General features: G+C 36.0%; 2 protein-coding genes across 15 annotated transcripts in view; one reads left to right on the top strand and one right to left on the bottom strand.

Moving 5' to 3' along the window:
* LOC149717149 (uncharacterized) overlaps window positions 1–27,758 on the bottom strand; it is a 371,656-nt gene that overhangs the window by 126,627 nt on the left and 217,271 nt on the right. For all 12 annotated transcript variants that reach the window (XR_016366024.1, XR_016366028.1, XR_016366030.1 and 9 more), the window contains one exon: window positions 6,647–6,780. Coding sequence is in view for 6 of the 12 variants with exons in the window: in XM_089836049.1 (XP_089692175.1) it covers window positions 6,647–6,650 (4 nt within the window). In the remaining 6 variants the exon portion in view is untranslated. The remainder of the gene's footprint in view (window positions 1–6,646; window positions 6,781–27,758) is intronic.
* LOC149717160 (uncharacterized) lies at window positions 1,485–20,145 on the top strand. Of its 3 annotated transcripts, none has more exons than XM_089836179.1 (4): window positions 1,485–1,785; window positions 7,293–8,046; window positions 15,325–15,581; window positions 18,264–20,145. In XM_089836179.1, exons 2-4 carry the CDS (start codon window positions 7,353–7,355, stop codon window positions 18,474–18,476), a joined length of 1,164 nt encoding a protein of 387 aa, XP_089692305.1. In that variant the 5' UTR covers window positions 1,485–1,785; window positions 7,293–7,352; the 3' UTR covers window positions 18,477–20,145. The 3 variants fall into 3 exon arrangements, with proteins under 3 accessions (XP_089692305.1, XP_089692296.1, XP_089692314.1); XM_089836170.1 differs by lacking the exon at window positions 1,485–1,785 and adding an exon at window positions 5,340–5,547; XM_089836188.1 differs by lacking the exon at window positions 1,485–1,785 and adding an exon at window positions 5,340–5,547 and having other exon boundaries at window positions 18,181–18,404.

Genomic DNA, 27,758 nt, shown 5'->3' with positions numbered 1-27,758 from the left:
CTTGACTTAATAACATCTCGTATCATGTAACTATGTAATTGGAGACCATCTCCGGATATAAATTTGCGGTCACTTATTGAATGTTATTATTTACTTATCAATTACGATAACAACTTCGTTTAATTTATGTCAAAAAAAGTCCGACATCTCCCGAGATTTCGTGACGAAACCACGATCATGCCACTAAAAATTTGATCCAACCCAGTTGTAAAACATGACGTTTTTAAAATCGTAGGAGCTTGGAGGAGGATGGAGGAAGACAAATTTTTCTCCTACAAGGTAGGAGAGGTATCCTCAAAAATTAACAAAAGTTGACTGACTGACAGATAATCAACGCCCAGCTCAAACCGCATTACCCAGAAGGCTAAAATTTTGCAGGGACGTTACTCTTTAAGTAGTGGGCACGCACTAATAAAAACAATTCCAATCTGCCGCCATCTTGAAAAATGGCGGCCAGAAATGTAAAAGAAAACCTTCTTTAATTATGGTATATCGTCCGTGTATTTCAACAGATTCCTTTAATATTTAGTATACTGGTTCCTAATATCCTATAGACGGGCTTTTATGGTTTTCGGGCTTTGATTTTCCGACATATTTAAAAATGGCGACCCCAAAAAGGATAAAAATGTCTCGACGGGTTGACGGGCGACGCCGGGTGTCTTTGCTACTAATAGATAATAATATTATCTATGAGATTTTTAGCCACATCTTATGATGAACATCTACGATGTGGGTCTTAGTTTGACATGCCCTGTTGTTGTTGGCGGCGGCGAAGGTGTAGTGAAAGACCGCCTTTGGCAGTATACAATTTTTCGTTCGTTATTGAAGAGAGAGAGAGAGAGAAAAGGAGAAAATTGTGGTGAGGTGATATACTTCTTATAAGGGGTATTTACGGGTGTTTCGTTTAAACACTGTTAAAGAATGCCCATCGTGGGGCTACTCACTCACATTTTCCGTTCGTGTCACACTATTATAATTATAACAAAAGTAAAATAAGAAATAATTATAAAACAGTTAAAGGTAGCGCATGGAGGGGCTATTCACTCAAATATTCTGTACGCCTGTTTTACCACTGTTAAAGAATGCCCATCGTGGGGCTACTCAATCACGCTTTCCGTTCGTGTCACACTATTATAATTATAACAGAAGTAAAATAAGTAATCACTTTAAAACAGTTAAAGGTAGCGCTTGGAGGGGCTAATCACTCAAATTTTCAGTACGCTTGTTTAGTACGGTACGATTTGGCTACTATTACGAGCCCAGCCCTTGGGTCTTCTTGTTATATTAATAATGCGTCTCCAACACTTCCAAACATGAAGCTCAAATTTACGCGAACAATTTTTTCCTATAGTGTTTTATTAAGTCCGCGCTTCCCCAAAGAGGATTTCTCTATTCAACAGTTGACGTCACTACTTGGAAGGCGGGGCTCAAAATCCAGGACTCGAAAGAGACTAGAGGGTACAAATCTAGTTTTCTATGGATTTCGAGTCATAACGAGTCCAGCTTCCACCAGAGATAGAACTCGCGAAATTCGCTCTCTGATACACTTGCCTGACTGTGTGCCTGCCTGACGTTGGTTGAGGAGGAGAAAACGTGCTAGATAATAATTATTAACCTTAACCTCGATAAAAAGAGGGAAAAAACCATTTGGTTCGATTTTGGCGGGAAAAAAATAATTGAACTATAGTCGCTTCAATTGCGCGTGAAATATTCGAACCCTTTTGGCTCGCGAATGGTGACTAAAATAAGGATTGCATTTCGTACTAAATTCAAAGAAATTTTGAGGTAAGATAAACACAAGTTCTGATTTCCTTTTTTACTTTTCCCGCGCATTTTGGCCACGAGCAATAATATCTAAATATTAATTGAAATTAATATACTCGTCAATTAAATATCTCAGCTCAATTATAAATAAAATTAAAATTATGTTTGAATTCATTGAAAGTTTTTAACTGAAACGACATTATAACATATTTATGGATTGAGTTTATATTGTATCTCTCGTTTAGCACGAATTTAGAGCAATTTTCTCGTGCATTTTGGTCTACATTAATTTACTAAAAATTTGTAAAAAATATATATTAATTGAAATTAAGTTAGTATAGTCGTAAATTAAACATTTCAGCTTAATTATAAATTAATTAGAATTCTCTTTGTAATTCATTGAAATTTTTTAACTGAAACGAAATAACGCATTTTGCTTTTAACATATTTTAATTTTAATTTTACTTAAGTTTCTTGATTTTTGGGGTTTTTTTATTAAGTAATTATTAAAAAATTCTATAACTTATTTTAAATTAAATACACTTATCTTAGGAGTTAATATGCATAAATTAGTATTTGTTTTGACCAAAAAAACATAGAGAAATAGTATAGTGAAATGTTTTATAATTTTGACTATACATGAGCAATTCTAAACTATATTTCCGTGGAATAAGTTTCGTGACGGGCGGGAAATATTAAACCCAAAAGGAGGCGTGTATACATGACTGGAAAATACCTGTTGATTCTTACGTAAACTGTCTATACGGAACAGAGCAACACGCAGCGCGCGCGTGCTCTGTTCCGTGTCATTATTTTTTATTATAATTAAGCGGCGTCCGATTGTCGATTTTAATACCGTTTTATACGCGAAAATCGTAACATTTTTAGCGGGAAATTTAAGATAGAAACATCTGCGGGGAAACGTAACGTAAGGGCAACAACGTATTGCCCTCAGTTATATGGAAGACATGTTGACCAATAAGCCTTTCTTTTTCAAGGAATTAAATCTGCAGTCGTATGATTAAGAAGTCCCGACTCTGAGACTTGGTTTGTTTAATGATTTCATACGTCACCCAATTTGAATTTCTTGAAGGTTCTTTTACATTAATTTGAAAAACTTTGAATTTTGTGGGTGTAAAATTTGGTGTATGAGTTTCTAATAGTGAGATAAAGTTAATTGTTGTTCGCATATTGATGCATACCTAGTTAATAAATAAACAATAATATACAACTTAGACCCAAGTCGAAAAGTAAAAATAATAAAAACTTCCCTCCAAAAATAATTCAAAGCGCCTGTAGAAGTGTTCCAACCCCTTAGCAGCAATGTATTGCGAGAAAAACATTATTATATTGCGAGGGGCTGAAAAAACATTATCCCAAGTCATTTCTGAACAAAATTGTCTTTGTCATGAAGTGTTCCAACCCCTTAGCAGCAATGTATTGCGAGAAAAACATTATTATATTGCGAGGGGCTGAAAAAACATTATCCCAAGTCATTTCTGAACAAAATTGTCTTTGTCATGGTTTTAAACTTTTAAAATGCAATGATGCGTTAAACGTTATGTTTTCATTATGAAAGGAGCTTTCAATTTCTATTAAATTCAGTAGAAATAATCAAAATGTATGAATGATTTTCACCCAGAGGTTGTAATCAACCAATACCAACCCATTTTGAACGCGGGAAAACCCCTTAAATTATAACATTTGGAATATTTTTTCCCTCTTTTTTTGACGCAATAACGGTAAAATAAAAATTCTCCAACAAATCCACGAGAAGTATTCAAATTCCGGTCCGCTACGCCCGCGTGCTTTTTCCCGCCAAAAAAGAAGCGCCAAACACGCGTGAAACCGACGATGATTCGCTTATTATGTCAAGCGTGCGCCACGCAAAAAACACCCACTTCATACTTTTATAAAATGCCTTCAAGTTGGTCACTGAACCTTCTATTCAACATTCCAAGAATTCCAATCATATTATAATTACAAATTCGGTTTTTACCTTATGTACAGTAAAGGGGTAATATAATATTTATATAATATATGTATCTATAAATTCCTCGCAAGCTTGAAAAGGACCTAATTCTAATAGAAAAACCGGTTTTATCATGGTTACTATAAAACAAAAGCCTTCAAGTTGGTAAATGGCATGCAATTTTTATATAACATTCTTGGAATTCCGATCTTATTGGAATTAAAATTTTGGTTTTTACCTTGAGTCAAGTAAAGGGGTTGTAAAATACATAAATATTCATTGACCCTTTCCATTGTTGTGGGAGTTAAAATCAGCCAAAACCAAAAAAACTATGACGTCACCGAGATATCGTGAGATCATTAACCCCCCTTGAAACTCAATTTCAAATTTTCAAAGTCAATATATTTGTCTTCATATCAAAAATAAACCTTATCTATTACTTGCAAATTTTCAAGCGCTTTAAAAAAAATGTCTTTTAGGCTTAGCAGAAAAATCTACAATTTTTGACATCAAGGAGTAATACAACATAATTATAAAACATTTGCACTAAATTTGTAAATGGAAATTCTGACCATTTCTTCTTTGCTTAGACAGAGTTCACAGATAAGTTCTAGATAAATTCCTTAACCGTTTCTTAACTTGAACCGCGCTTCAGGATTACGCATCTACTGCAGGTTTGGAACTAAGTTATCACAGTACTGAATCGAATAGAACATTTCTTCTTTGCTTAGACAGAGTTTATAGAAAAGATCTAGAGAAGTTGCTTAACTTGAACCGGGCTTCAGGGTTGCCAAGAAATTTGCTATTAGAGCATCTCCGGCAGGTTTGGAACTAAATTATCACTGAATCGAATAGAATACTACAAGATTTTCAGTCTGTTGTTGATAGCGGTTGAATTGCACTCACAAAGACTTGCAACACTTCTCTAGTACAAAAGTGTTGAGACTTGTTGTGCACTAGAGAAGTGTTGATATTTGCTTCTATAAGTATCAAATATCAGAAACTAAGCAACGTGAGAGAAGTAAGCGAGTGTAATGCATTTTTTTTTCATAATTTCCCATGTTGCACGATGCTCTCGTGGTAAAAATGTTTTCCAAGATGACTCGACAAATTTAAATGGTAAAGCAAAACTAACGCGTCACCAGCCCTTTAAAATTCACGGCCAACGTGGAAATTAAGACTCAAATAGAATCTAGGTTAATATCGTCATACCGCCGCCGGTTTACCGTGTAGGCTTCCTTAATGCACCACTTGGCGCGGTAAAAAAGTATGTTGCATCACTTTCTTTCAAAGAGCAAAACATCTTTTACCTGCCTTTCAGGGTTAGCAAACTTTCTTTTCCGACCGGGTATCCGTAGGAAGAGGTTTAAGAAACAAAATTTGAGGCCAATAACCTTTCCAGGGCCTTTTCCTGACGTCACAATGTCTTAGCCAATGAAAATAAGGTAAAACTACGTCACGATTATACGTCACGCCATAACACATCGTTGTGTCTGGGTCAATAGCGCCACCAAGCGGTTTTAATATAAAATGAAGTTTCTCTTGGTTAAGTTGGTTGGGGGAGTTAAGTTAAGAGAGAAACGTGTACCGGCCAGGCCATCAGAATCGACGAAAGTACTGGCAAAGATAGAAGTACCTAATATCGGTACCAGACAAGTCATTACGAAGGTTGACTTCGAAGAGAACGGTCGCTTCGAAACGTGCTCTTCATTTTGAGTTTTGACACTCGTATTTTTATTTTTATAATTTGATGATGAAGTTTATTATTTTTTTCGGATTGATTTAAATTTATTTAATCCTCCGATATTAAGGTTTGTTTTAATTTTATTATTTTAAGATTATTTATTGGATTTTCTTATATTGATGATATAATTTTGCGTTAGGCCCTATTTTACCATCTGACGGTAAACATGCCCGGACAGGTTTTTTTTTTTTTTGGTCTAACCTGGTCCTCTCGCATGCGCGATTAGTGAGGCGAGGGAGTTAAGTCGGATAGGGAGTTAAACTCTTGAATTTTACGCGCGCTATACGAGTTTATTTATTTATTTTTTTTTTTTAATTTTAAAATTTAATTTTTGCGATTTTCATGGACTTTCTTGAAAATAATTTTTAAATGGCGTAAATAATTTTTTTTGTTAATATTTTTGCAATTTTATTTGGGAATTTGTGTTAATTTTTTTTTGCAATATTATGTGGGAATTTGTGTTAATTTTTTTTTGCAATTATATGGGATCTTGTATTGATATTTTTGCAATTTTATGGGGATTTTGAAAGATACTTTTGACAATTATTTTGGGGATTTTGCGAAGATACTTTTGACAATTATTTTGGGGATTTTGCGAAGATACTTTTGACAATTATTTTGGGGATTTTGCGAAGATACTTTTGACAATTATTTTGGGGATTTTGCGAAGATACTTTTGACAATTATTTTGGGGATTTTGCGAAGATACTTTTGACAATTTTATGGTGATTTTGGGAAGATACTTTTGGAAATTTAATGGGGATTTAGCGAAGATACTTTTGGAAATTTAATGGGGATTTAGCGAAGATACTTTTGGAAATTTTATAAGAATTTTGCAAAGATATTTTTTTGCAATCTTAGAATAATTTTTGAGAATTTGTTTTCTGAGCATATTCCATATATAATTTTCGATTTAACGAATATATTGCGAAATATTTATTAAAGTTTTGGGATTTTTCATAAACGTATTTCTAAGAGATAACTTATTCGAAATATTTTGGAAATCAAAGTCAATATTTATAACTTTTCATATACATAATCTTATCAGATTAAACTGATGGTTGCGAAATTTGCATAACACGACTGATGAATAAATGTCGTACAATACAGTCCCACCCACATATCCAAAATAAATAAATAAACAAAAGCATAAATTAATTACTCACCCATTAGTCACTCGCGACGCGTAGTTAGCAGTAGAAATCAAACGGTCATCCTCTACAGGTGTCTCCGATATATTTGATACCAATTAATTGTTTGTTTGTTACACGTGGATTGATACAGATCCGGGTACAAATACCTATGTATACAAATAGAAAATATACGTATTAGGAAATGTACACTGATATCCATGAATTTACTAAATTACCCTATAACTATTGAAGTATTAGTATGAACTAACTTTCAGATGAGCTTAGTGTTTAACCTAATGTAATTAAACTACAAGTATCCTTCGCCTTACAATTAAACACTAATTTACAGTTTTTATGACGTCATAACCTCCGAATAATTATAGTAAAAATAAATATTAAATTACGTCTAAAATAATTACAAATGGCAGTTTCCCAGCTTTGACTGTATTAAGGTCTATGGACAAATAACACGGGGTGCTACTAGTGTATTCTACAGGCAAGTTGACTAAATTCATGCAATTTTATGAGTAATTGTGTTAGATTTATGATGAGGATATGATAGCCAGAAAAAAGTCGCGCATTTAATATTTGACCCACAATGCTTATCGCGTCTTTCATAATTTACAATTAAGCTCGTTTATATTTTTATCATTTTACTAATCTACATTATCCGAAATAGGATTCTAATTGGAAACATTCCAACGAGAAGCGATTACGAGCAATTGGACGGATCATTCCCATGGAGGAATCAAGAGACGAACCTAACGTAGATTTTCCATTACCTAACAACACATCAACACCCGTTGTTGCCATCACAACTTCGCGGGCTTACCGACGTTCCGGTCACCCAAGTGGTCGCCGAAGAAGATCGCGCGGACACACGCGTCATTTTGATTCTACCGTTACTCATAATAACCCTTATTGGGTTCAACAAGAAGAGGACTCGGGCTTCGAAGCCTCGCCCTCAAGTTTTACGGACTCTAGAAGCTTTACCTTCGAGGACATGCCGAACTCCATAGACTTAAACGGGCGACGACCCACTACCGGTAGCGCTTCGTTACCAACAACCCCAGTACGACAACCCATCCCATCCGGGGGTTCCAGTTTTGACTTGGACACCGTTAGCGACGAAGAAATAACGCGAGAACTTAACGAACATTCACCGCATTCCGTTAGCCTGGCCGTACCAATTACCGGTCAAGGGTTCAGGACTTTTATATCACCCCCTGTTTTGAACTTGGGCTTTATTAACAGTATCAGTGCGATGGGGCGATACGCTGGTGCTGGTAGTGGTGGTGGTGGTACCACGGGACATATAACGAGAGAAAGAGGGGCGTCGGCACCACCGGCGTATAATGTTGAAAGAAGAAGTGTTGCGACGCAAACTGAAAACGAATCGAACGAACCCTTAAGACGACCTTCTAATTCATTGGGTAAGTACTTGAAATCAATTTGTTATTTATTTATTTTATAAAAGGTTTGATTAACTTTATAATGTATTTGGTACAAATCAACTGAAATTTTATGTAACGTTTAAACAGACAGTCAATTTAGCCACTTAATTTGTTGGTTTTTCAATCATTTAAGTGCAGATTAAATATGGTTTAAGTTATGTTCCCATTATAAATTCAAGATTTAATTAATGCAATGCAAAGTACAAACGATAACAATTATTATCAACCCATTTAACTGATCTAAATTAGATTTCATTGTCAAAACTATATAGTAATGTCAATCGAAACTTCTCCCAATTGAAAAATTTCTTTTCCTTTATATTGCAGTGCTTCTAAAAATATTTTAGATAAGCACGGAATAATGTCAAAAACCAGATGATAAAAGTCTATAAGTCATATCAAACAATTTATAGTAAATGGCCTCGAGATTACGTACAGTATTTAAATTCCGGGAATAGATATGGTATGTCATGCGCGTGTATCCGAGTACAAAAGTCTTAAATACTTATTCATAATTAACTGACTAAATAATTAACATAACGTAACATTACTATTTTTATAATTTGCACGAAACCCTCCAGTGATTCGAGAGGCGAGAATTGGTTTAACAACCCATTAAATAAACGCGTTGTTCATGCAAAGTGTGTTTGTTTATCTATTTGCCACTGACTGTCATCCATCTAAACCGTGTTTTCTCGACGTAAACAATCATCAAATCCTCCAGAAAAGTCCCGAGAGATTTATGTTCCTTAGCTTTCACCTTTCTTACTTAGTTTTTGACCCCAGTAGACCAGAGTTGACCCCTTTGCCCGTTCCGTTAGGCGTAGGCTGCACACTCTAGTAAACAACTCCTTTGAAAAAAAAACGTAAACATCGGCTCGCCTTTCCCGCTCTTTCCTCATCTCCCGCGTTTTAAACACACGTGCGAGGGCTACTCGCATCTTCTAGTAACAACTTCCGAGATCATGGTTACAGAAAGAGAAAAAAATATATTGAAGGAGAATTGACGCTAGAAAAAATTATGGAGTATAGTTGGATCATTTAGTATCTTCTCGATGTACGTCAATGCACCTTTGATTCCTCCTCTTGTCAGGGGTACTATACATCTTTAAATGAACCTTACCCAGTTTCTTAACCAATAAGAAGCCGTAGATTTTTGCCCGGGTCTTATCACGTATAAGGCTTGTTTTCTTTTTTATTTAAATTGCACGCTTCGAATTTACTCCCCCCTTCCCCCGGGATAATAAGATGTACAGAAAAGAAAGCCAAGAGCGAGAGAAAACTGAAAACCGGACTGGGGTCGTTTCGTTTTTGCCCGGGGACTGCCACGCGAGCTAGAAGCCTATAGGGCGGGAATGAACACTTTTTTTTTTCATAGTACACTCCTTATTGTAAAGAAAGTTGGAGAAAGAAATAAGAAAAGTTGACGCGCGTGCGCAGTTTTACGTCACGATGTGTTATCACTTTTTATCCGTGCCCGGGGATTTATGCCTAGAGCACTAGCTCACTCTAAAACAGAGTTCATAGATGAGATGGCTGAGAAATTTATTCTCCATGTATTATGAAGTACTAGTAAATAAATCGCCCAGTATATTTTTGTTACTTTTCTTAATACCATTTTAAAAGATGGCGGCGTGTTTAATCCTTGGTTGAAATTAGGGAAGTTATTGCATAACGAATTTTTTTTAACATTTCTGGCCGCCATTTTTCAAGATCGCCGCGGATTAAAAAATCTTACTTTTGTGAGTAACTACTATTTAACGGTAACGTCCCTGCAAAATTTCAGCTTCCTAGGTTAAGCGGTTCGGTCTGGGCGTTGATAATCTGTTAGTTAAGACTTTGACTTATCAATATCAATATAGGTTAAAGTCCTGACTTACTGATAATCAACGCTTAGCCCAAACCGCTTTACGTAGAAGACTGAAGTCTTGCACCGACGTTACTCTTAAATAGTAGGTAACTTACTAAGAAAGATTTTTCAAATCCGTGGCCATCTTGAAAAATGGCGGCCAGAAATGTAAAAATAAAACTTTATTATTGAATACCGTCCGTGCGTTTTAACCGATTTCTCTTAAATTTTGTGCACTGGCTAACTATATCCTACAGACCGGCTTTATGGTTGTTGGGATGCTATTTGCCGCCATCTTTTAAAATGGCGGCCAAAGAGTAATAAAAAATATCCCTATGCGCCTATTTTCTGCTAGTAAAGATATAGATTCCGAATGCTTCCTTGTGCATAGTTATCTCAGTTCCCTAACCATCTCATAAGTCTTCGCTGTAGCACTCACGGGGGATTTTTACAACGTTCTCTTTAATCTTTGGTTAGGGTCGAATCCATCCAAAGAGCAGGCAGTGTGCCGGGGTGGTGGTGGTGATGGTGCAAAAGGCAGTCAGTCTTTTTTTTTTTAAAAAAAAAAACATCCAGACACGAGCCACTTTTTATCATTTAATTTTTTCTCTCTTCTTGTTGGAGATTTTTATCTGTCATATAGTATTCAGGGACCCTTTTTGAACTTTGAACCCAAGACATCTTTCCACTGTTATTTAGCCATTTTTTAAGATTTTAGGGGCCCACTTTTGGGGAAGGCGCGTTTTGTATATCGTTTGAAAGGCTTTTAAGAAAATGGAATTGGGGACGTGCTGAAAGGTTACGCTTTGACCTTTTGAACTTGGTGCTAGATTATATTTCCCAATTTGAAGTGTAATTAAGAATTGGGGTATAGAAGGAAATTATTATTTTGTAACGTATTAAATAATAGACCGTTTTTAGGAACATTCGATATGTTGATCCCAAGACAGTACCATAAGTTCATAAGATATGTTCCATAAGTTTGTCACTAGTTACTGAGAGCTTGTCATGAAGTGATGACGTAGGTGAAACGTCATAGATTCTCGTAAATCGACGCCTGGTGAGGCGCTGTCAAAGGCTTAGTACAAATTAAATAGGAAGATGGACTGCAAACTTGAGTGTAGTCAATTCTGGCGTCGTTTTCGAACTAGCTCGCAGTATTACTTATGCAACATCTCTTATGAACTTTTACGTTACCAGTCCACCAAAGTACTTTAGTTTGAACCCAAATGATCTATTGAACGTTACATATCCATCGCTAAACTTTGGGTCTAATTTATTAGCTAACGGTGCAAACTATTTACACCCAAATTTCAAATATTTTTCCATAATTTAACCCCCTATCTCCTAGCTGATAATTGCCTGTTTATGTTGTACAATGTTTATTTTGTACACTCTTTGTCCCGCTTTGTTTAAATCCGCCATTTTTCTCAGCGGGTGTTCCACAGTCCTAGCATACCTCTTCGAGGAGGTAACTTATACTATTGCTCATTAGAGAGTTAAAAAATGACTCGAGCTCGAATTAGAGCGAACCCAAACTTCGGGATGATGATGTCAACCTTTCTCTCGCGCTCTCAAATTGCATCACCAATTTTTCCGGGATAGAATTTTTATTTTTAAACTTTTAGCGAATCCCAGTTTAGCATTTTTGTTGATGACATCGTTGCTATATAAATGGTTAGGCCTATTAAAATTGCGTACTACAGGCGCATCGAGTTCGTAAAACGTGTAAAGATTGCAAAAATACGAGCAAAGATGTTTTTGCAAACTTTATATTTTATGATGCATTTTAATTCAGACTTTAAGCATGCAAAAGTAGCAAAACTATGCATGTGTCGTTAAGCCTTGACTCGCTAAGTCCCATTTCCCTTGAGATGGCGCCACTCACCAATGACAATAGAATATGAGTCAGATAATAATACAAAAATTCTTGAAGTATTAAAGATAACGGCGTCCCCAAAATTAACCGCAGTTCTCATGTCACATGATTTGGTAAATGCCCATTTCCAAAATATAAAAATAGGTAGATTTCAAACCGCCAATTATACCAAGTAACCTGTCAAAAATCGGTGTCTAACTCTCAACTTCCCGCCTGAGTTTGTAAGCAGATATCCGCGCGAAATCTATTATAAACGAATTATAAGAAAAATAAAAATTGTATAACCCCATCTACGGTACATAATTTACCATCGCGCTATCATGGAGGGGTCGGACATTTACAATTACAAAATCTTTGCGATTTCGTACAGATAGACTTTTACCATACTTTGTAGGGTGTAGGAGATTGTTACGAAACAAATGTTCGACCCCTCGAATGCCACTCAAAGGAAGGGGTCCTGTAAGATAGAAATGAAGGGTTAGAAATGATTTCCTGATCGCTCAAGCTAGCTGCTAACCTTTGCATAAAGAGAGAGTTCTTTGGCACTTGGTAAAAGAAAAAGACGTCTGAATTTGACAGGCCACTCAGTACAAACCAACAATTTTCACTAACCTCTTTTGATTCGAGATATAAAAGGGGTTTTGACCATTCAGTGGGCACCCGATATTTTTAGCCCACTCGAATAGTAATTAGTGGAAGTGGGGTACATATATTTCCATCGTTTGATATTAACTGGCCCGTCCGTCACATAATTAATCTTTGTTTTTGTACATTGCATATTTTAACCTATTCTTAATCATCTTTCTTTATGACATATCCATATTTCCACTCCAGACTTATTTTATATTTATGAAACTGGCACTTGCAAATGCTTAGCGTTACTGATAGATAGACGGTGCAACGACAAAAGCTTTACTGATAGATAGACGGTGCAACGACAAAAGCTTTACTGATAGATAGACGGTGCAACGACAAAAGCTTTACTGATAGATAGACGGTGCAACGACAAAAGCTTTACTGATAGATAGACGGTGCAACGACAAAAGCTTTACTGATAGATAGACGGTGCAACGACAAAAGCTTTACTGATAGATAGACGGTGCAACGACAAAAGCTTTACTGATAGATAGACGGTGCAACGACAAAAGCTTTACTGATAGATAGACGGTGCAACGACAAAAGCTTTACTGATAGATAGACGGTGCAACGACAAAAGCTTTACTGATAGATAGACGGTGCAACGACAAAAGCTTTACTGATAGATAGACGGTGCAACGACAAAAGCTTTACTGATAGATAGACGGTGCAACGACAAAAGCTTTACTGATAGATAGACGGTGCAACGACAAAAGCTTTACTGATAGATAGACGGTGCAACGACAAAAGCTTTACTGATAGATAGACGGTGCAACGACAAAAGCTTTACTGATAGATAGACGGTGCAACGACAAAAGCTTTACTGATAGATAGACGGTGCAACGACAAAAGCTTTACTGATAGATAGACGGTGCAACGACAAAAGCGTTACTGATAGACACTGCATCTATCGTTACTGGTAGATAGACGCTGCATTTACACAAAGCGTTACTGATAGATAGACGCTGCATTTACAAAGCGTTACTGATAGATAGACGCTGCATTTACAAAGCGTTACTGATAGACGCTGCATTTACAAAGCGTTACTGATAGATAGACGCTGCATTTACACAAAGCGTTACTGATAGATAGACGCTGCATTTACACAAAGCGTTACTGATAGATAGACGCTGCATTTACACAAAGCGTTACTGATAGATAGACGCTGCATTTACACAAAGCGTTACTGATAGATAGACGCTGCATTTACACAAAGCGTTACTGATAGATAGACGCTGCATTTACACAAAGCGTTACTGATAGATAGACGCTGCATTTACACAAAGCGTTACTGATAGATAGACGCTGCATTTACACAAAGCGTTACTGATAGATAGACGCTGCATTTACACAAAGCGTTACTGATAGATAGACGCTGCATTTACAAAGCGTTACTGATAGATAGACGCTGCATTTACACAAAGCGTTACTAGACGCTGCATTGTTGACTTAGTGTGGATATCCCTTCCTAGACCAAGCTTAGATTATTATTATTATTATTATTTACACAAAGCGTTACTGATATATAGACGCTGCATTTACACAAAGCGTTACTGATAGATAGACGCTGCATTTACACAAAGCGTTACTGATAGATAGACGCTGCATTTACACAAAGCGTTACTGATAGATAGACGCTGCATTTACACAAAGCGTTACTGATAGATAGACGCTGCATTTACACAAAGCGTTACTGATAGATAGACGCTGCATTTACACAAAGCGTTACTGATAGATAGACGCTGCATTTACACAAAGCGTTACTGATAGATAGACGCTGCATTTACACAAAGCGTTACTGATAGATAGACGCTGCATTTACACAAAGCGTTACTGATAGATAGACGCTGCATTTACACAAAGCGTTACTGATAGATAGACGTTGCATTTACACAAAGCGTTACTGATAGATAGACGCTGCATTTACACAAAGCGTTACTGATAGATAGACGCTGCATTTACACAAAGCGTTACTGATAGATAGACGCTGCATTTACACAAAGCGTTACTGATAGATAGACGCTGCATTTACACAAAGCGTTACTGATAGATAGACGCTGCATTTACACAAAGCGTTACTGATAGATAGACGCTGCATTTACACAAAGCGTTACTGATAGATAGACGCTGCATTTACACAAAGCGTTACTGATAGATAGACGCTGCATTTACACAAAACGTTACTGATAGATAGACGCTGCATTTACACAAAACGTTACTGATAGATAGACGCTGCATTTACACAAAACGTTACTGATAGATAGACGCTGCATTTACACAAAACGTTACTGATAGATAGACGCTGCATTTACACAAAACGTTACTGATAGATAGACGCTGCATTTACACAAAACGTTACTGATAGATAGACGCTGCATTTACACAAAACGTTACTGATAGATAGACGCTGCATTTACACAAAACGTTACTGATAGATAGACGCTGCATTTACACAAAACGTTACTGATAGATAGACGCTGCATTTACACAAAACGTTACTGATAGATAGACGCTGCATTTACACAAAACGTTACTGATAGATAGACGCTGCATTTACACAAAACGTTACTGATAGATAGACGCTGCATTTACACAAAACGTTACTGATAGATAGACGCTGCATTTACACAAAACGTTACTGATAGATAGACGCTGCATTTACACAAAACGTTACTGATAGATAGACGCTGCATTTACACAAAACGTTACTGATAGATAGACGCTGCATTTACACAAAACGTTACTGATAGATAGACGCTGCATTTACACAAAACGTTACTGATAGACGCTGCATATACACAAAACGTTACTGATAGATAGACACTGCATCTACATAAAGCGTTACTAACAGACAAACATTATATGGTTTACTAAAAATTCTCTTTATTTACAGCTCCCCCTACTGAGACATCAGTACGACAACGACGAGCCAGTGCCGGTATGGCGGGACCATTACCGGACGTCTTGCCGCCCTCGTTCCATAGAAGACCGAGGTCATTTTCTACAGTATCTTTCCCAATATTGGACGAACATGGCCACCCTCTCAGTCCCCAGCAAGAAGAGGACCCAATGGCTATATTGGGTGTGGGCAATCGACTACGCTCTCTTAGCGACGCATTCGAACGGGACCGACGCAACGAGATCTTGCTGGTCAGTATTTTAAAACGCATAATTTGTCTTTATATTTGTATACTTTATTTAAATTATGTTAAACGAACTTAAGAGTACAATTATGATTATGACAAACGGTATTTAATTATGTAAAGATAAAAACGGTATTATTTTTATTCGCATCATGTTAAGATTTGGCATATTTTTGCCCCATTTGATTTTTTTTTTTTAAAAAAAATAAAGAATATTGTACATATTCTGTAGTTTTAATTCCAACTGTTTCTAAGTTTCGAGGATGTAAGATATTATGTGCACTAAAAAGGCCAGAGAAATTCCCATTTTCTTAACTGCAGGATTGCCAGTAATTTGTGAGAGCATCTCCTGCAGGTTTGGAACTGAATGATCTGAATCGAACAGAACTGAAAGCTTTTCAGTCTGTTGTAGATAGCGGTTGAATTGCACTCACAAATGACAAGCAAACACTTGTCTGCACACTATCTATAGCTATTCCCTTAAACCACATGCCCTTACTTCCGTTTGATCTACTCTTGCCGCACCATACGTATCTATATTTGTGTCACGTGGTTAGGCGACTGTCAATGGATTAAAGTGGGCTTCTTTCCATTTTGTAAATAACACACAACCCCACGAAAGAGACTAGGTCTAACGGCAACCTTCCCTTAGTAGTGACACTACGTGTTAGCTACCCATAAAGTCTAACGCGTTCAAGGACTAGTATCTGCCATTACTCTATACTTTCGGTGTATGAATACATGCTAAGTGTCATAGGATCGAAAGTAGTGTTGCCCTGAATCTATGGGTTCCTTACGAAATGCGCATTATCCAAACACACATCGTGACGTCACTGTTTTTTCTTCATCCCAGCTGTTCGGGTTTTGATAGTATATTGTAGGAAAGAAACAAGCCAGAAGCCAATGGTTACTAGAATTTTTCGTTCCCACGGTATGCCCCGACACCTGTACTCGTAAGTTTAGGGGGAGCTCTAGCAGACGCCACCTGGCCACTCAGAGAGTAGCTCCATACTACGTTATCTCCCCATAAACCCCACTACAGGGCATTGAAGTGAGATTATTCTTACAGATGGAGAAGGAGCCAAAAAAAAAACTTTATTTACGTCGTCTACGATCTCCTTACCTCGCGTAGTAACTACCGTATCGTTTGCTTCAACGACAGTTTGCGAAATAGAGAAAAGGCAGGGTGTATTGATACTCAATGTCAAAACTCATAGAGATGAAAATAATATTTCCAAATTCAAACTGGATTTTAAGTTTCCAATAGGAGCATAGATAGCCTTGGGGCTAATGTCAACATGAAGTGATGGTTATGCTAGACTTTCGGAACTGTTTATCAATCCTAGTTTTTACTGATATGCCCATGGCCTTGTACAACAGCAACCAAGGGGTCTGGCATTCGATTAAATCCCTAGAACCGTGCTTGTCAGTTATCAATGCTCAGAGAATCTTGCAAATAATAGATCATCAGAAAGAGTCTGAAGTACCTTGTCGTACTATATTTGGCAAATGTCCTACCATTCTAGGCGTATTCATAGTGGATAATAACAATCAAAACTGGGCCTAGGTTTAGCAGGGTTGCTGAAAAAGAGAAGGGAACCGCCCCCGATTTTTTCGTGGTTGAATTTCACCACCACCATCACCAACTGTATCTTTTTCTTTAGTCTATTTTTAGGGTTAACCTCCGACCTTGAACTTGGGAGGCTTCTTAGCTCAGCTAAACAATAACATTGAAGCTTTCAGTTACTCTTACTCCCCGTCGCGGGTTGGGTTGTGACGGGGTCCCCGGGCATGACGTACGAAAGAACCCCTTTTTTTGGCTACAGCTGACTGTTAACAATGGGCAAATAATAAATGGGTAAAAGAAATAGGATACGATTTTTCAAAAAATTATTCTCGGTTGGGGTTGTTCAGTATTATAGAAAGTTTTACAGTTTAGGAGGTCACTAGATTACAATTCAACCTTGGAAGGAGTAGAGTTTTAACTTAAGAAAAACAGCTTTTCCAAAGGGGGTGTTTACCCTTTCTAAGACTGGGATTACTATTAACTTTGGGTGGGGATTTACTCGTATATTTTAGAGCAAGTGACAATGATTTGACAACTGTACAAAAGTTAAGCCTTTGCTCAATCTCTAATTCTCAATGATTAATGGTTGTGCTTTATACGAAGAAAAGTGAAATTGTTGACATGATTTCAAATAGATAGTGTGAAATAAAGGGGGATAAAGAAATGTTTCTTAAATTTAACCGTGCTTCAGGGTTGCCAGTCATTTGTTGTTTGGAAATGAATGAACTGAATCGAACTGAACTACAACTGCGGTTGAATTTCACTCGCAAATGACTTACAACACTTGCCCGCACACTATCTATAGTGGAACTTTGTCTAAACGTAAACACTTCTTTATAATCAAGTGACACACTCTACAAAGAAAGATAAACTTGGAATTTATACTAAAAGTATTAAACTGTCGCATATAATTGTACTCTTAATGATGGCCACCATGATTTTCATTTTAATCCCATAAATCAAAAGGGAACTATTTTTAAAAAATGAATATTTTTTTTTAACTTCTCGCTTGTACCTTTTTCCCTGTTTCTGTGTAAAGCTACAAAACTCAATTTGATGAGTATATTATTATCTTCCCAAACCAATTTCCCAAAAAACAAACAAATACGCTAATAACCACAGAGACGCCGACTAAGACAAGCCATACAACCTATCGAAGTCCAAGTAGCCGAAACCTTGTTCTCGTTTCTACGCTATTTTCTCCAGCCTCTATTAAATCAAGATAGAACCGATAATGCAATTGTAGAAGCGCCAGAAGATGAATATCAACAACCAATACCTCCACTTAACCAAAACCAACGTGACAGTTCGTTTCAACTATGTCACATATTATAAAACATTGACTGTTTAGAAAAAGTGAAATTATTTGGCGATACGGACGAATTTTGTTTTGCCAAAAAGAAAATAAACAACAACAACTGAAGTGCCTTAATACTGATTTGAAAGTGCGGAGTTTTGGGACCAATTTAAAAAATTGCCAGTAATTATTTTTCTTTATGAAAAAAAAAAAAGACTTGAAACATTTTGGGAATCCGTCCTATTTTTAAAAACAAACTTGAAACACTTTGGACGAATTTTTGATGATTTTTTTTTTAAATTTTAAAATTTTCTACTGTATAAAAAAGTATGTCTAATTAGCACCACCACCTTCCAAGGCCTCTGAGCCATTCATCAAGAACTGACAATTAATTGGTGAGGCGATAATTGGACTACGATGAATTTTTCTATACATATATAAATAAATTTGTATATTTCTATATATATTTTTTGTTATACAACTTTTTTTAAATATAAAAATTAATATTAATAGAAAATAAAATACGTAAGTATTTTTGAACATACCAAAAAAAAAAAAATAATAAGAAGATAATAGCCCAAAAAATGAATATATTAAAATTTCTTCAGCATTCCGTAGTAAATATTAGATGTAATGTTTTTTTTTGTCAATATAAATGTATATTTTGAAATAATACTGAAGATTACTCAGCTTTTCAACAAGTGATCTCATTATCATATTGTGTTAATTAAATTTTTTTTGCCAAAAATATTTAGTGACATTATCCAAATCATAGCCACTGTAGATTTTGTGAAATTTCAAAAAAAAAAAAAATCTACAATGGTTATGATCTGAAATAGATAGTTAAGACTTATTTTATGTTTTTGGTTTTGCAGTTAGTTCTATATCTAAAAAAACACCCTATTTTATCAAAATATATCTAAGTTCTAATGTAAATATTTTTAATATATATTACATCTTCATAAGCTCAAAATATGAAATATTATAAAACCAAAAATGTGTTTTTATTTTTCGCCTAATTTTTTTTTTAATTTGATTAATTTAATTTTTTTATTTTAAATTTTAAAATTTTCCCAATAGTAATTACTGGTTAATGAAATATCCTATTTTTTTGTAGATAAAACATGCATTGCTAACTGTAAACTTCACGCCTATTAATTTTATCTTTATATAAATTAATTTTAGCCGGTTAAATAAAAATTTAAAAAAAAAATTAATCATTCATATTATTATCATTATTTTATTTTCATGTTGATCTCATAATAATAAGTGATAAATTTAAAATTAAAGTCAAATGATCTATTTTGTTTGTTTGTTTGTTTGTTTGCTTTGAGATTTTTTCTTTTTTTTATGACCAGCCAAAAAAAAGTGGCTTAAAAATTAAAAACGTTTTTTTAATAGAAATTCAAAATTAGAAAAATCCTTAAAAAAAAAATCGAAAATGATAAAAGTTTTTAAAATTTTTAAATTAAAAAAAAATATTTTGACGATTTGGAATATAATAATTCATTTTTTAAAGAAAATTTAACCGGTTTGTAATTTTTCAAATTTTTGTTATTTTTTTTCTAATATAAAAAGAACTGATATTGCTCAGTTACGTTAATATCCTATTTTTTGGTTCAAGTCAAATGGACTACGAAATTTGTATTTCAAATTAATACAAATTTAATTAATAAAAATGAACGAACCTTATTTAAAATTTAAGAACCCGAGTCATTTTACTTAACAATAGAAATAAGCTTATACAATAATACCAGGGATAGATGTAATTTTAGAAGTAGGAATGGAGAACAGAGTAATCTGGGCGCGCGTCAAAGTCCCGGACCACCTTCCCCGGGACGGAGGGGTATGAAAGAAGAGGCGGGTCGTAGCGACAGAGGTAAAAAGGAATTACGTATTTTTCGCCGTCTCGTCATGACATAAAAAGACCACAGTGCAGTCGCCAAAAAGCGAGATGGAAGGTAAAGTTTTATCCTGTGTCTTTCCCTCTAAAGACCTTTTCAGACGATACAATTTTTGACTCAACTAGATTTGTCAAAACGTTGAGTCAGCATTAGTGTTCAATTTTTAATTTGGTGATGCAACTTCTGTTAATCTCACGACCCAACTAGTTTACTCAACTCAATTTTACCATGAGTGAATCATGTACTAGCTCCCTATAAGTTACTCAGTCACACTGGCCTAATGTATCCAGCATTTTCTTCCGAATAGTCGAGAGGAGGGGAGGCGGGTGAGAGTGATAATAGACGGCGCCCTCTCTTATGGCTTTGAAATTAATATATCGTGAACTTGAAGTGACGATAGTTCCAAATGGTATTAACGGCTTTGGAGGTTTTGGTTTCTTTTCCTTATTTAAAAATAATTTAGGTTTCACAACAGTCTTCGATTAAAAATGGGTTGGGTCTTTCTTTAAGTTCTATTAGTTCTTTAGACGCATTATTAAAAAGTTCAATAAGGTTTTCGAGATGACTACTAAGTTGTTGTTTAGCTCCTATTCTTTGATAAAGTTTGGTTCTCTCACCATAAATAGCCTCTGAACGTTGCCTACGGAATAAAAATTCATATTCCCTTGGCAACGCTCTGAATTTAAATGAGTAGCTTAATTTCAAAGATGAAATACGACTGAACCGTCCGCAAACAATCACAACATTTCTAAAACGTCGTCTGCTTATACTAACTACCTTTCAGTTCGAAGTTTCATTGGTTTATACCCTTTTCCATTTTTTACCGGAAATACGTAAGCGCCGAGAGTAGTGTTATTTTCTCTCACTGGGGGTCGCATATAGGTAACACTTTTTTTGGCGGGAAGAAAATGCTGGATACATTAGGCCAGTGTGGCTGAGTAACTTATAGGGAGCTAGTATATGATTCACTCATGATTTTACTCATCTAAATGAGTCAAAAAGTTGGGTCGTCTGAAAAGGCCTTTAGATACATCGAAAAGGCCTTTAGATACATCGAAATGGTCCAAGTCCCATTTATACTTACTAAATGGCGGGCTTCAGTTGCGTGCTTAAAATTTAATTTATGCATTTGAATAATTTTGAGAAAATCTACAGGGTGTTCAAAAAATTGTGCTACGAACGAACTATAACGGGTTCTATGGGCGATTTTGAGTAGACAATGTTCTATGACAGTTAGCTATACGGGTCACCGTTTATAAGTTATGATTTTATTGTTTTAAAGATGACCCCTTCCTTAAGTACACTTGTCTTTGAATTGCTATCTTAAATTTAAGGGGTCATTCCTAAAACACTCTTATCAAGAATTTGTAAACGGTGGCCCTTAATAGGGCAAATTATTATAGAACATTTTCAACTCAAAATCAACCATAGAACCCACAAAACAGACTTGTTTTAATGCTCAAGTCTATCAATACTGTTTTAATGCTCAAGTCTATCAATACTGTTTTAATGCTCAAGTCTATCAATACTGTTTTAATGCTCAAGTCTATCAATACTGTTTTAATGCTCAAGTCTATCAATACACTTATCTATATTCGATAGTGATATTGCAAATTGCAATGAACAAATCCTAGGTTTAATCAACGTTGGTTTAATAGCAAGCCTCTATTGTGGCATAGCCTTACCTAACCTAATCAACAAGAAAATAAAAACGTTTTATTTGCAAACTGTGCGGAAATGGCTTATGGTAAAAAGGGTGAACTAAAATTTCGATGTAAAAACTGTGCGGAATTGGGCTATGATTCTCGAAAATTGTGCGTAAAAGAGCATTCTCGTTTAGAACACCCTGTAGAACTGTCATAACAATAAATCTGCATAAATTAAATGTCAAACCCACAACTGAATTAAAAACAACCTTTGTTTAACACGATATGAACATCAAAACAAAGCACTCAAAAAGCCAAATAAATTTTCCCCTTCAAGCGAGTTCCCCTAGTTAGTTATATCGCGAGACCTAAAATGTGAAAACTAATAAGAAAAAAACCTTCAGAAATTCAAAACAATTATATTAATAACAATAATAATCGTATTCCCAGATCAGTTTTAAAAAAATTATTTCGGGTAAATTCCCTCCTATCACGCAAGGACAGATTTAAACAGTTTTTAGAAGAACAAGGAGGTTCTTTAACCCAAGGGATCGCGTCTGTCGCGTGTATCTAACGACTATATAGGCTCGCTTATACACATTAATATATAGCATAGGTATATTACGCAAGGAGTATAATTTCATATATTCAATTGGAGAGGAAATTAATACGTATTTTTTTTTAAAGAATAGCGCAAAATAAATAAATTTAACTGCGTTTGAATTTACCGTAATTAACTTTGACCATCGATTAGATTTGATAATGCATTGCGAGTTAGTGTGGCTATAATTATTGGAGATATAATTTATACTAAATACACCTCAAACCTTTGGGTACAACAGGTATTCGTTAAGGTGTTTAGTTTTCAGCGGTTTTTCAATTATTTTATAGATCGTAACTGAATTGAAGTTATAATTTGAGTAAATATACCTCAAACCGGTGTCTACAAGACGTATTCGTTAAGTTAAATTTAGTTTTCAATACTTCGACTGCGATTTTTAAAATTATAACTGAATTGCAGCCACAAGTACAGGCAAAAAAAACCCCATTCTATAATTCTTCAACGAGAACTGCACCTGTTACTTCAACCTAAACACTCCATGGATCTCTCTTGTTTATTACCTCCACGTTAAAACGAAAAAAAATTCATTTGATAAAAATTAGTATTGGAGACGATCTTCGTCGTTTATCTCTCTGGTCGCTTAATAAAAGCGTTCATTATGTCGTCTTAAATATATATTAATGCATAAAAAAACTAGTTTTGTTTCGAAGCCCTATAATGGCTCCCCGTTTTTTTTTTGGTGAGGGAGTTAAAGGTTAAAAAACTTGAAAGGCCCGGGGAGCCGGCCCGGGACGATCATTACAATCGCCACCAACTTATTACATTTAATTTATTCACTTAAAACAATAACTTTATTAACTTCGAAGTTATCATCGAAAAAGTATTAAAATTGAGTGAACATTTTTTCAAGTTGCAATGCCTAATTTGGTACAGCCCCTAATAACCTGGTTAGTGGCGCCAAGACTCGAGGGACCAGTCACTCATTGGTGATATGGCTGTACCTTTGACTGTACTGAATGTACTAAGCGTAATTTTTATAACCCCTGACCTTGACAGTGGTAAAATGATTAAGCGTAATCTGTAATTGGTTTACATGGGTTCTGAGTGACTAGACCCTCTTGGAACAAGGTTGCCAGAGGTCAGGGAAAAACCTGGGAAAGTTAGGGAATTTCAAAATGGACCAAAAATGTCAGGGGAAAGTCAAGAAGTTTAAGAATTCGAACAAAGTTACGGAAAAGTCAAGGAATTAAGTTAAAGTGGCTAAAATATCTGCGGTTCAACAATCCAGCTGAGGGCGACGTTAATCAGATACCGATATTGCAGAGCTCGCTTCGCTCGTTATTTTATTAAAAAAAGCGATTTCAACGCAATTGTTTAATAGAATTTAGAATAATGACAATTGTGCCTGAAAACGTCAGGGAGAAATCGTAACGAAAATGTCAGGGAAATCCTGCAAATAACGTAAGAAAAACAGGTGCATATCATTGGTCAAAAACATGAAGCAACAACAGAGTATATCATAACTCAAAGATGACTAAAAGTTAATAACTTCGGGATAACTTATATTTGATGATAGTCTAACATAACACGCGCGTAAAAACGAAGATGATAAAAAATGGTGTTTTTTGGAGGGGTAGCATATATGTCGCGGACTCGAACCTCACGGCTGAGTAGCCAAGCGGAACAATGTCAGAACTATCGGATCAGACGTCGTGGTCCTTAGAGGGAGGTACGGTAAGGCAAGGAAAGGGCGGTGACGTCACCTTATTATTATAAAGTTCGAAGCAAAGAGGAGAGAGAGAGATAAGTAAATCGACTCGTATACTTCGTATAGGCCTTTGTTCCATCTCCTCCAAGTTTATCTTAACAATCAACTATAGAAAAAGAAGAGTTAAAAGATAGAAACCCGTTCCTTCGTAGCTATAGAGGACACCCATCCCATAAAGACTCGCAACCGGAATGAGTCTACCAACCAGTTTGTGATTCAATGGTTCGGTTTCGCCCTACTTACATTTACTACACTGTCGGTAAAGTAATATCTACGGATATGTAAACATATAATAGAATGAATATCTTCAGGTGCGAGGAAGCCTCGCAAATTAGAAGTTAATTTTGCCAAGGGCAAGGGGATTTGTTCAGACTTGGCGTATAGTGAAATTGGATACGTGGTGAAGGAAAGGTGTCTGTCTGCCTATTGTTTCTTAGATGGACACCATGCACCTCCATGGCTGTTTTCAAGGATCCGATTTCACACAAAAAAATCCATGTTCGAATAGTTAAAACAATACCTATATGATATGAAAAACAACACCAACTCCATGCATGCGGGTGTACTCGCAATACAAATAAATTATCAGGAGAGAGCTACCACACGTTGCACCGGTGTTTCAAGGGAGCGGAACCCGGGGCCGGGAAGTCTCCCGTCTATATTACACGATGTTGCTTTTTATTTGAAAACATTTTTTGCTTAACTTTCAGTCGAGGGGGTAGACGCTTTGGATCTCTGTGTACACCTGAGTTCAAAAGAGTTCACCTTTGACAGTGCATTGAGTTCAAAGCCTTCGGAACTCACAGTTCAGCTTTGACAATACATCGAGTTCAAGACATATTGTACATGTGAGTTCTCAAGTGTCTACCCCCTCGCTTTCAGTTCAATAAAACGATGCGTAATTATGTCTTAATCATAAAGGTGAAATGTCGTGGGTCTAAAAACCTTGAGAAGAACTCAAATCAAACCACTTCTCATGAACCTTTCTCCTGGTATTACTGATATCAAAATTGGAATCGTCAAATTCGGAAATTAACGAATTGTGACTTTGCAGAAAGAGCATACCAGAAAGGGGATTTTCTTTGGGTGAACGATTTTACAAGTTAAAATTGGAGTATTTTACGGATGACTCATTAAATTCAATTAAGAAACTGAAAGACAATCCCTAAAACACTGAAAAAGGTGTCACGGACGGCAAAATGTCATAGAACATTTTAGACTCAAAATCGTGCACCCAAAGAACATCCTCCATATTTTATGGTAGCCTTATCAGTAACACCCTGTATACATATATAAACAAACAAACAAACCACTTTCTCAACAACAACAACGCCTAGATCATATTTTTCAATAGGCAGCCATAGTTATCATGTCGTGATCGTGAAGAACGGTAGCACCCAAACAATTACATGGAATTAATCGTTGGCGCGAGGACTGTAATAATAACACGCAAGTCCCCACCCTTACACCTGGCAGACGCTGCCGAGGACGCGCGTCATTGATATCAAAGAGTAATTTTTTCACTTTGGACGAGAGGCCAAAAAAAAAAAAAAGAACACCCCAATGACCCAATTAAATTGGTCCCTAGATTACAAAAGAGCATGAAACCGAAAGAGGGTTGTCCAATCTATAATAGCTCAACTTCACGCACGCTATCAAAGAACAATTGATTTTAGTGCTAAAATGAACTAAGTGATTAATACCCCTAAAAGTGAAAAAATTTACACTTGCGCAATACGAAGTGTAATAACGCAATTTGCATATACGTAGTTTTCAGACTAGAAGGGTTCATACCAAGAAGGAATTTACTATGTATGACCTATCCCCACGGGATCCAATGGGAATACGCAAAGCATCGACGGACACGAAAGGGGTGGGGCTTACTTGTCCACTAACACGGGCGTAAGAGTAGAAGCCTAAAATCTCGCTACTTATGTCTTCTTATAGAAAATTCCTTCTTGTTCATACCATTTCCACAAGGTGGCTTACTTTTGATGCAACCAAGGAGTTTAGCTTACTAGTGTAACACCTGAAGACTGGCCTCCTTGTGTAAATGGTGGATTAATTCCATCGGAGAAACAAACACCACAGGAGGTAGGTAGGCCGACTACTTGGGTCATTTCCCTCACGCCAAGAAGCACCGCTAGAGGCAGCGCGAGACGGCAAGCCTCCCACGTATAGTGAACTCGGGCCCCGTCTGGCGTTGGCTCTTGGCACTAGGCAAATAACCTAAGATGGTTGCCATCCGAATGCGTATTGATTTCTCTGCAAGCAATTAATGGAATGATCTATATGCTATCTTCAGTTACAGTTTTGGTGAGATATGAAATTCTATAATATACCTGATTTAATTAACTAAAATACGATGTTTTACTCTTTTGCAAGATTTGTAACAGAAACTGGGTCTGAATTAAATTTTCAGTAAATGTGATATACGTGGTTTTGTTATTCAAATTTCAAAACCGCAATCAAGGGGCCCCCGTAACAAATTATATTACGGACGGTGTTATTTTCAAATTAAAGTTCACCAGAATTTGGCGCCTAAAGGTAAAAAAAGGTGTCATCAGTCAATATTAAATTGGCACCTTTAATAATTTGCATAGTTTTAGGAGAAAAAACGTTAAGCAGGGATAAGAGAGTACATACAGCACGTCAATTAGATCGGGTAACGAAACGCATCCTTAACTCGGCCCTTCAAATAAGTGAGTCATCATCATCTAACACGTACGCTGCTCCTCAATTTCAAGTAATTTTACTTTCCAGTCGTGCAAGATATTCTTTTCATTGAAAACAGTATTTTTTGTCAAAAAAATGAATTAATAAAAATATCTTTGAGAAATTAAAATTGCTTTCTTTTTGAGTTTTTGATGTTTGCTCAATGCTCTTTATGTATAGTCACAATTAAATTAATATCCGAATTTAACCAAACTGCATGATTGATATCAGCATAAGTTCATAAGATATGTTCCATAAGTTTGTCACGGGAGAACTTGTCATGAAGTGACATTGGTGAAACGTCATAGATTCTTGTAAAGCGACGCCTGTTGGGGCGCTGTCGAAGGCTTAGTGCAGACTAAATAGGAAGATGGACTGCAAAACCGAGTGTAGTCAATTCTCGCTTGTCGTTCTCGAACCAGCTATCATCAAGTCTCTAGCATTACGAAGTATAGGTAGTGTCATACTTATGGAACATATCCTATAAACTTATGTTATCAGTGACACTAGGGGCAAGTTTCATTGTAAGTGGTTTGGTGAAGTTCTTCTCAAGGTTGGCATGACGGCGAATCCCTAACCATTAAGCCTCTTAAGATCGTTTTAATCTAAACCCGTAACATTTTAGTTTTATGAACTACCCCTAGGCCTAATTAAGAATGGTTTTATTCAATTTGAAAGTTGTAAAAAACCGTTAGTTTCTAAAAAAACCTACATCATTTAACAAT

This window comes from Phalangium opilio, unplaced genomic scaffold, assembly GCF_054372755.1.
Source record: "Phalangium opilio isolate 3A_F unplaced genomic scaffold, DU_Popi_V2 ptg000003l_1, whole genome shotgun sequence".
Lineage (NCBI taxonomy): Eukaryota > Metazoa > Arthropoda > Arachnida > Opiliones > Phalangiidae > Phalangium > Phalangium opilio.
This window is presented reverse-complemented; position numbering and strand designations above follow the sequence as displayed.